Source organism: Chrysochloris asiatica, unplaced genomic scaffold, assembly GCF_000296735.1.
Source record: "Chrysochloris asiatica unplaced genomic scaffold, ChrAsi1.0 scaffold00195, whole genome shotgun sequence".
NCBI classification, from domain to species: Eukaryota; Metazoa; Chordata; class Mammalia; order Afrosoricida; family Chrysochloridae; genus Chrysochloris; species Chrysochloris asiatica.
This window is the reverse complement of record NW_006408713.1, coordinates 5,780,338-5,790,210: the sequence shown is the minus strand read 5'-3', so window position 1 is coordinate 5,790,210 and position 9,873 is coordinate 5,780,338. Positions and strand designations below refer to the sequence as shown.

The 9,873-nt window shown below is 51.0% G+C and overlaps 1 protein-coding gene across 1 annotated transcript in view; it reads right to left on the bottom strand.

The window, feature by feature from the left end:
• Positions 1-2,550: 2,550 nt before the first annotated feature.
• CLPTM1L (CLPTM1-like) overlaps positions 2,551-9,873 on the bottom strand; it is a 20,867-nt gene continuing 13,544 nt past the window's right edge. Inside the window, exons 12-18 of the mRNA XM_006872378.1 lie at positions 8,109-8,159; positions 7,391-7,473; positions 6,676-6,710; positions 5,372-5,427; positions 5,222-5,266; positions 4,087-4,202; positions 2,551-2,635 (exon numbers count right to left, since the gene is read on the bottom strand). Of these exons, the coding sequence (XP_006872440.1) occupies positions 2,551-2,635; positions 4,087-4,202; positions 5,222-5,266; positions 5,372-5,427; positions 6,676-6,710; positions 7,391-7,473; positions 8,109-8,159 (471 nt within the window). The remainder of the gene's footprint in view (positions 2,636-4,086; positions 4,203-5,221; positions 5,267-5,371; positions 5,428-6,675; positions 6,711-7,390; positions 7,474-8,108; positions 8,160-9,873) is intronic.

The following is a 9,873-nucleotide window of genomic DNA, read 5'->3' as shown; positions in this document are numbered from 1 at the left end:
GAGTGGAGAGCGGGACCCTACCCAGAGAAGCAGAGATGCCAGAGATGGAGGCAGAGATGATGACGTGGAGAGATAGAGCAGTTGGGGACTTTAGATCCAGAGAGGGAGAGGGACTGTGTGCTGACTACCGGGGGTGGGGGGTGCGGGTGTGTGTTGGGGGGCAGGATCACAGGGTATACCCTTTGGTTGGTTGATGATGCATGGAGGGGATTGTAACTGTGGCAATGAAACGATATACGATAGAATGAATGTAAAATTAATGTTCTCCCATGTAAGCTATCACATAATTGACTATAAAACATTAAAAAAAAAAAAGAATAAGCCTTGGCCACTTTGGGCTCCTCATGCTTCTGGTTCAACATGCAAAGAAGGGATTTACTGTATTGGGCCGTGTGATTGATCCCGATTACCAAAGGGAAAGCAGATCAGCACACACAGAGATAAACAAGACTATATGTGGAATCAAGAGATCCCTTAGGGTGCCTTTTAGTACTACCATGCCCTGTGAGTAAAATCAATGGCAAACTACAGCAACTCAGGTCTGACGTGACTATTAATGGAGGCTTGTGTGCATCAAATAGTTTTGTTCATTCATAAAAGATGTAAATGGAGGTAGTGTGCTTTGGGTTGTGTTTGTATTAGTTGTGTTGTTGGGCACGCAAGCACGACTTCCCAAATGTCTTTTATTTAGAGGTTATGTATGGCTTAAGAGACCTGGTGTAGCGTTGTAGGATAAGCATTGGACTCCAAGGTAAGTTTGAACTACAAGGTCAGCAGTTCAAACTCACTTGTCACTCTTTGGAAACCCTATATAGGGCTGCTGTGAGTTGGCACTCAACATATCCAGGTGCCAAGTTGACAAGGGATGTGACAAGGTTGTGTCATAGGTCGTGTCAACTTGGCTGGCCCAGATCTCATTGGTTTGGCAGTTAAGATGTGGTAATGCAGGGGTGTGGTCTGCTCCCCATATATGCAGACACTGTGGAAAAGCTGGCTTGCTTTTGCTGGGTTTGGATGTATCATCTGACCTCCGTCCTTTGTACGAGCCACTGTCCTGCCATATTGTCTGCGGGTCCTGAAAGTGGTCAGCAAGCTGCCATCTTACCTGCTAACCACTGGGTCCTCAGCCCTTGCAACTACATGAACCAGGAAAAGCCCCCAATCTGGAATCTGACCATGGGCATGCAACGTGCCTTCCTGTACACCAGTGTGAGCCATTTCCTTGAAGGAAACCTCTCTCCCTATATACATACATAAGCTTTGTTGGTTTCACTTCTCTAGGAAACCTAACCTAAGACAGGACTTGAAACACTTCAAGAAAACACAGAACTAAAAGAAAATGGAATGTTCCCATGAGCTTTGTGAAGGCCCTCATAGGTGTTCACTGAGCATGTGACTCAACTTTGTTTTTCAGCAAATCCTTCCCACCAACCTGTCTTTGAAAAGATGTTTCCCAGTCTAATTCTGACTCTTTGCTTCAATATAAGGCATTTCTCAAAATAATGTGTCTGGCCAGACCGTGATTGTACAGTAGAACCTGTGAAAGCTGAAGCCTGCTGGAGAAGGAAGACACAGACATTTTCCACGAGCAGAGTGTTTGGAGCAGTGATCACACCGGGCCCAGTCAAAGTGGAAAACGTGCCAAACCTGGAAGAACAAGTCTGTCCCGTTGAGTTCAGCCCTCACGGCTGTCACTGTATAGTAATCCTAACTGAGAAATAATGCAGGTACATGGTTTGGCTCAATTTTGATGAGCATTTTAGGAAAAAAGTAGATATAAAAATTTATTTACATTCAGGATTTAAAAATCTTTGGAGTTTCAAGATTTCCTTCTTTAATGTATCAGGTGCTGATTTCAGGGAAAAGAGTTTAACTGAATCGTCTGAGATATTTCCTGTATTATACGAGGTGAAGAAAAAAAGTTACAGCCAGAGAAATTTATTTTAAAATAGAAACATACATACATTAAGCTTAAAAATAATCAAAAATTAAAACAAAAGAGAAAAAAGCTATTTGATCCCAGAGAGTTCATGTGGAATGAATTTATGTGGCATTCGGAGTTCTCGTAAGGAGCAGCTTTCGAAAAATAAAACCCAGTTTAAAATGGAGATCCAACACCCTCCTGGCCTCCGGTGCACGCTGGCCTGGAGTCCCTAGGCTTCGGGGCCTGCAGGCGGCGGGGGCAGTGTGTGCGGGCGGAGCTCACCCCTCCAAACTCACCAGCGGGTCACAGAACCTCATGGCAAAGGGCACCCGCCAACGCCAGTCAGTCACTTGAGCAGGCCGGACAGGCCCCTGTCTGGGTGGGGTGGGCTCATAAATGCAATCCGTTCTTTCCAAAGGCAACTGAAACGGGTGGTCAGGAGAGCTATGAGAAAAGGTCCAAGAAGTTTTGGCAACAAAGATGATGGTAATGTCCAGGAAATTCCACCAAAGGCTTTCAAAAACACTCAGTTGATAAGACGGTTTTCTGCTTGGAGAAAAATCAGAGTTGCACCCTCACAGCTGGTGGACAGTCCCACAGATGGTGGCCCTGGAGTCCCTCGGCTCCTAGTCTGGGTGAGGTTTCCGTATGGGCTTCTCTTCATAAGACTCTCCAAACTCATTGACTCTGCTCTTATCCACAGGATAAAGCCTGAGCAACACAGAGCAAAGACAGACATACAAACACGCTTGATTCCTTTCCTAGAATTTTTCTCGCTTACACAAGTCTGTACTGAAAAAGCGGAATTTCTGGAAGCTTTCCTGCCTGCAGGGGACAGCAGAGGTATTTTGGGGGCTGTCTCCCTCCCCCCATCCCCAATGGGGTTTGTAGCGAAAGGTCAGGTCCCACCTCTCAAGGACACGGAAGCAAGCGAACCCCAGCCTGTGGACAGCAGCGTAGGTCACTGGACCAAGCTGTGGAAAGCCGTTTGGGAAGCGATCCCAGCCTACAGGAGCTGCTCTGTGGGGGGAGTTTTACACACGTTGCAAACTCTGTAGCCCCCACCAAAGCTCTCCGTGCCCCACCCCCACCCAAGACTCCAAACGTGATGGCTTGTAGGACCTGCGCAATGCGAGGCAGTGGGTCTCGGAGCTTCAAGTCAGCTCCAGACTTGAAAATCAGGGCTGCTCTCTGAAACACAGTCCCCTCACCCTGGGAGGGATGCTGCTTCAAGGTGTAGAGGTCTGGGCCCCTCACACGAGAGCACCCCACAGATTGGGGACCCCAACAGCCTGGACCCCTCACACAGGGAGCAAGAGCCCCCCAAACTAGGAACCCCAAAGGCTTGGACCTCTCACATAGGAAGAGCACCCCCTCATTCTCCCCCAGTACATCAACACCAACAGTCCCCAGTGGAGGCACTAGAGAGCCAGCAACCAGAAAGAGCTGGAAATGGGGTTCTGGGAGCCTCACTGTGTCCTGCCTTCCCATGGGAATGAAGGGTGCCAGGGAAAGGACAGGTGTGGACAAAAGGCAGTGGCTACTGTGGTCACCAACAGAGAAGCAGGAAGTGGGGTCTCAGCAGCACCCACAGACCAGCTGGCTTCTTCAAGGAACAGCTCCCAGGGGTTGGAACGGATACAAGAGGAGATGTGAAGACTTGTCACTTCCAAAGTGGGGGCCTCATCCAGACCCCACTTCAAACGGGCTGACCTGATTCCTGAGTCTGGCCGTAATGTGCCAACACTGGGTAGCTGCTGACATGGAGGAAGCGCCACGGGTTTACTATGGTAACTGGTGACATGCTCCCGTGGCATTTACGGGCCTCTCAGACACCCGCTGAACGCAGGGCGCGGGGTAGGGGAAGGCTTTACCAAGTATCAGTTACTGTCAACACTGAAAACCTCTCCAAGGAGAAGCCACACGTGCCAGGTTAAGCAACACATCCAGACTGAACTGCACACCTGAACCGGAAACCTGATGCGAACAGCTGGGACATCCCGCCCTGTCACATGAGCAGCAACCCACAAAACCAACCCCTACAAACATTCCTTTTCCCCAAATGAAGAACTAAGGGCAGGCGTTTATGAAGACCGAGGGACCCGCCACAGCATGCACTGAAAACCCGGGTCAGAATGGGGGAGCACACAGCAGCCACTCACCATCTTTGGTAAAGATAAACAAGGAAGACCACGTCGTCCCGGAAGCACGCCAGTCGGTGTGAGGTGGGCATGGTGATGATGAAGGCAAAGACGTCGTCAATGAAGGTGTTGAAGGCCTGCAAAATCACAACACAGGTCCACTGAAGGCGATGGAAAATGCCCAAGGAAATGACCAGCGTCAAATTACAGCTGGGATTCACACGATGAGTAACTAAGCGTTCCTTACCGCACCATTACACAAAGCCAGGCCGGAGGAACCACGGGGAGAAATACTGGGTGTCCCCTGGGCTGTGTGTGAGCCAGCATACAGAGAATAGGCCTGAGCCACAGCTGCCAACCCTGGGGCCTCAGGGCAGCTACACCAAGCAGGAGGCCCAGGTTCTCCACGTACAGAGGGGAGCTACGGAGACCTGCTCTAGAAACTTGGAGTAACTGGACATGTTGTTTTACTTGACTTCTACCCCCTCTCCTCACTTAGCAACACGGTTAGACCAGGTCCTTATGTGAGTGTTACACAAAAATAGGAGGGCTACATCATTACCTAACTACCACATGGTATCATTACACAACTGACCAATCAGTGAGAACCAGGCCCAGCCAAGCTGGCACATTGCCTAAGCCATCCCAGCCAGCCTTACTCTGGCCCCACACACCTCGGGATGCCTTCTGGCCCAATGGATGTCATTAATGGCTAAAGAGCTATGTCAGTGAACGAGACAGTTGGTAAGTGAGGAGTAGGAGTATTTGTGTTCTATCTGTTTGTTCCTAAGAATGCTTTGGGTTGGTCTGAAGGCGCACTGTAAGTTGGGGAGTTGGGGAGGGGAGAACACGCTGGGAGTGGAACGAGTCTCACGGGCTGAAGGCCAGGAAGACCTGCAGGGGTGAACACTGGACCCTTCCTCTTTCTGTGTCTTTCATAAGAGTCACTTATGTAAATGTGGAAGCTTTAGAAAAAGCAGTGCTCGGGCGGTCCAAACAGCTACAACCCTCAAATCCACCCAGAGCTGCCGAAAAGACAGGCCTGGAAAACCCTATGACGCAGCAGCATTCCACTCGGACACACACGGGATTGCCATGGGTCACAACGTCTGCAAACACCGTACTCAGTCAGGCCAAGCAGTGCGCCTCCACTTACCTTGTAGGTAAACGCCTTCCACGGTAGGTGTGCCACCGACTTCATCTGTGAGACCGCGAGCGATTTGGGGAAAGATACAAGCACAGAGTCAGTCATCAGTCACCAGGAGAATGAGGGAGCAGATGCCAAACAGAGAGACGGTGACCTCACCTTGTAGTTGACAAAGAGCTGGGGTAGCATGAAGAGAAAGCCAAAGGCGTACACTCCTAGGGAGAACACAGACAGCACGCATGAGGACATGCCCAGGGCACACGTCCCGCACCATCCACCTTCTCTCTGGGGGGCAAGAACTAGCGAACACCCAGACACCTTCAAAGACAGACTGTGTATAACACAGCTTTCCCAGTTTAGCAACAGCCCAGACTGACTTCAGAGACATTCCAGAATGATCTAGTCAGCTCCTTGTGAATGAACTCAGAGACTCCTGAGCCCAGCTCAGGTCAGGCCGCGCTGTTCTGCGTCCTGGGTGTGTGTGCGGGAGGTCCTCCCAGTCTGGCAGGCACTTGTTTAGCTGCACTTGGTGGCTGTGTGTGGCCCACTGTTTTCCTGGTCACACAGCTCTTTGATGGAGGATGGGCAGGTGCTGTGTGCCCGCCTCACTGGGAGCTCAGAAAGCCCTGGCTTCTGGCCCACAGAAGCTGCCTGGGTGGCATCCCACCCTGGTGAATAACAAATCCCTCAGCTTTCTGCTGTCCTGCTCTGCTTGGCTATGGGATGTGGCACAGACCCATAGCTCTGGTAAGGCCACAGCCCAAAAAATCCTGAAGTTTCAATTAGACTGGCAGAGTTGGTGGGCCACACACAGCTGCCAAGTGTAGCCAAACCAGTAGCTTTCAGACCGAAAGGCCCCCCCAAGGACACAGAACAGCAGAATGAGCACTGGGCCAAGGAGTCACCTGAATTCCCTGCAGTGGACAGACTGGACCACTCTGGAGTGCCTGTGAGGTCTCCCGGCATACTCTAGGTTTGGCTTTGAAGCTTGCTCTATAGAAGCCAAAGGAGTCCCTGGGTGGTGTAGTAGACAGTTCAGTGCTTAATCACTAGCCAAAAGCTGGCGGTTCGAACCCACCCAGAGGCACCTTGAAGGACAGGCCACAGCCTGAAAAGTTCTACACTGCACGTGAGGTGGCCAAGAGTTGGAATCAATCCAATGGCCGCTAATAAAGAATCCTGTGTATAGACAGTGTTGTTTTAAGGCTTACACTGAAGTATTCTCATGAAGAAAACGTGACATGCTACTTGTTCAGGGCTGAAGTCTAGGAACCACGGGAGGGCAGGCATGGTGGTGCCAAGGCTGAGGGTCGCTGTGTGAGCAGCAGCCACCACACTGTGGTGTCGTCCCCACAGCAGACAAGCCTCACCTCCAATCAGGAGGGTCCTCCCTTTCCTACAGATAAAAACGGCACCTGTGGAGTCAGTGTCGCTATGGTAATGGAAAAGAGACATCGACTCACCATTGACGAAGCTGTTGATTAGCCAGGAGTACCAACTAAAATGGAAAAACCAAACAAGAAATATTAACCTTTCAAAAAGCCTCATTTCACATGTCACTCAATATTTGTTATATACCAAACAAAAATGATTCTTTCATGAAAACTCTTTTGTAAACATCCAAGAACTCTTATGCAACCAAGGAAGCTAACAGCCCCTAAACACGAGGCGTGGTCTGAAACCGCACATGCCAGGTACTGTGGTGACTTTGTGAGGGTGGGCCCCCCTAGAAGTGACCCTATAGAAAACCACGCTAGCAGGAAGGCCAGGCGGGGCCCCACGACAGCCTTTTACAAGCTCCTCAGCAGAGTCCAGGGAATCAGGTGGCCATCCAGGAAAGCAGGCCTCCTTCCCCAGTCAAGTGGCCCCTGTCAAGTTCACTGCCTCCCGGACCTAACCTGCACGCCCACCAACCCATCCCTGTCAAGTTCACTGCCTCCCTCCCTGAGCCCCTGGGACGGCCACTGTTATCCACCTCCTCTCTTTGAGGGTTTATCAGATCCCATCTAGTCCTGAGTTTTCCACAAGTGAGTCTTCAGCTCAGAGTTTGAAAACTGGCCCCTCTGGGCCCCCACCAATCTCCCCAACAGGCACAGCTTGCTTCAAACCCACATACGGAATGTCACCTGCCAGCGGTGAACACTGGACCTGTCCCGAGCGGCCCTGACCCCCTCTTACCTTTTATACTTGATGTTGAGGAGTGAGTACACGGCTCCGCCGATGCACAGAGGGTAGAGCAGGTAGGACAGGTATTTCATAGCCTATCAGGAAACACAGTTCATTTACAGTGAAGCAGCCACATGTCACAATTCTGTCTGTGTATTACAGGGAATGCAATGATCTCAGTGGAACACAAGTAAGAGAAGAAACCCAGGACTCATGAGCGTATAAACGACAGAAATATACAGAACCCCCAAGAATTCCGTATTCAGAAAGCCTTCTATGCTCATATTGCTGACTGTACTTATGCTGAAGTGAAGTCTGGAATGTAAACTGATGCTTATTTAGCTATCAAACTAACCCTTCCTTTGTAGAAAATGTTCTGTTAAATCTAAATCTAAATCCCAGCTATGCAAAACCTGCTTGGGAAAGCGAGAGCAGCCCCACAGAAGGGGGCGATGTGCAGCCTGGCTGCCCTGTGGTCTTGCCCGCAGAGGACACAAACACTTCCCGGTGCTAAAGGAGCATGGCACAGTGACCCACAAGGACTGGCAACAAGGAGTCTCTCCTCCTCCCGCTCTCCCTCTAGCCTGTGAAAGCTCTTTGGAGCACAGTTGTATTCTAACACACCTTGAGTTGGAATCAACTCACTGTAACTGGTTGTCTGCCACCATCTTCAGGATGGCCCGTTCTAGGCTATTAGAGTCGCTCACTGCACCCCAACCAACCCGCTTACCTGAGTATCATATTCCTCAGTTCTCCTTTCCGATTCACTGTATGTGCCAAACTGTTTCAAAATTCAAACAGATCATTTTAATACCACAACTTAGGGCAGTGGAGTCCTGGTGTGGCGCTGTGGGCTAATGCATCAGACTTCAAAGTCATTTGAACTGCAAGGTTGGTGGTTCAAGCTCACCAGCTGCTTCTTGGAAACCCTATACAGGGTCGCTATGGTGGCACTTACCAACAACAACAACAACTTAGGGCAGGAGGAGCACTGCCCAGTTACGTGAGACAGACCTGTGAGAAGCGATGGGCTGCCCCCTTGCTCGGACACTGAGACTGCCTACCAGCTGTGCTGTAGCCTCGCCAGGGCACTCTTCCTCCCAGCCTCCACCCCAGGAGTTGACAATGCAGGTCCCTTCTTGGAGCCGCACAGGACTCACAGGCAGAGCGGACTCCCGAGGAAGCACACGGTCATCTAGCCTTCACTCTTCAGGCCCCTGGGTTCCCACCAGGGCACAAGCAGCACTGTGTGTGGGCAGACCTGAGCTGCCTGAGTTATGAACTATGACGATGACTAGAACCGAGTCCCAGTGTGGCACTATTGGGCTGCTAACCTCAAGATTAGTACACTGCCACCACCACTAATGCAGACTAGACTGTGTTGTGGTCCCCGAACTTTCTGTCCTTGGACACTGGAGCACCCTGGAATTCTAAGGCCTACTTCCATGGAAGCACCACAGAAAGTGACATGTTTCCTGACTAATTTCAAACCCTGGTGTTTCCTTTTCAGCCTTAGGAATCCCATCAGGACTCTGTCATTAGGAGCAATTACAGCCTTAAAGAAAGTGCCCGTGGCTTCTGAAACTACGCCTGCACTCTATTCCTCAACAGTGTGGGGACAAGTGAGGGCCTGGGGCAGAACATGGCCCAGCCTGCAGCCGGTGCTGTTAGAAACAGGTGGTGTGACTGGTGTCTTTGGTAACCAGAGAAAGTGACCATGATCAGATAGCCGATATGCGCCGAGAGCAGAGCTCTGTCAGCCGACGAGCACAAGAGTGAGCCCCTGGCCTGGTTAGACTCTGCTCCCACTCTCCTTGGACGCTTTTGGCGTCTTCATCCACTCATGCGCCGACAGGAAACAGCTCTGCACACCAGGAGGTAAATGGGTCCGATTACTAACAACCCGGCCTCTAGTGAGCTTCGTGTCTACTGTGGTTCAGTTCCCTCGGATCCACTTCAACTCACAGGGACCCCACTTAGGACTTCTAAAGCGCTCAATCTTTGTGGGCACCGAAAGCCTCACCTTTCTCCCACAGAGCGGCTGGTGGGCGCGAACTGCCAACCTTGTGCTCACAGTCTAAGGCTTACCCAACAGCATCTAAAGGACTGTAAACATGACATATACTAGAAAACATTTTAGCACCTATGAAGAGAGTGGCAAGTAAACGGAGGTCAAAAGACAGATGCAGAGGAGGTCACAGGATTTCTCAAGAGGACGTGGGTTAGTCACATTCTCCCCAGAGGGCGTGAGTTAGTCACAGACTCTCCCCGGAGGACGTGGCTTAGTCACACTCTCCCCGGAGGACATGGGTCAGTCACAGACTCTCCCCGGAGGGCGTGGGTAAGTCACAGACTCTCCCCGGAGGACGTGGGTTAGTCACAGACTCTCCCCGGAGGGCGTGGGTAAGTCACAGACTCTCCCCGGAGGGCGTGGGTCAGTCACAGACTCTCCCCGGAGGGCGTGGGTAAGTCACAGACTCTCCCCGGAGGGCGTG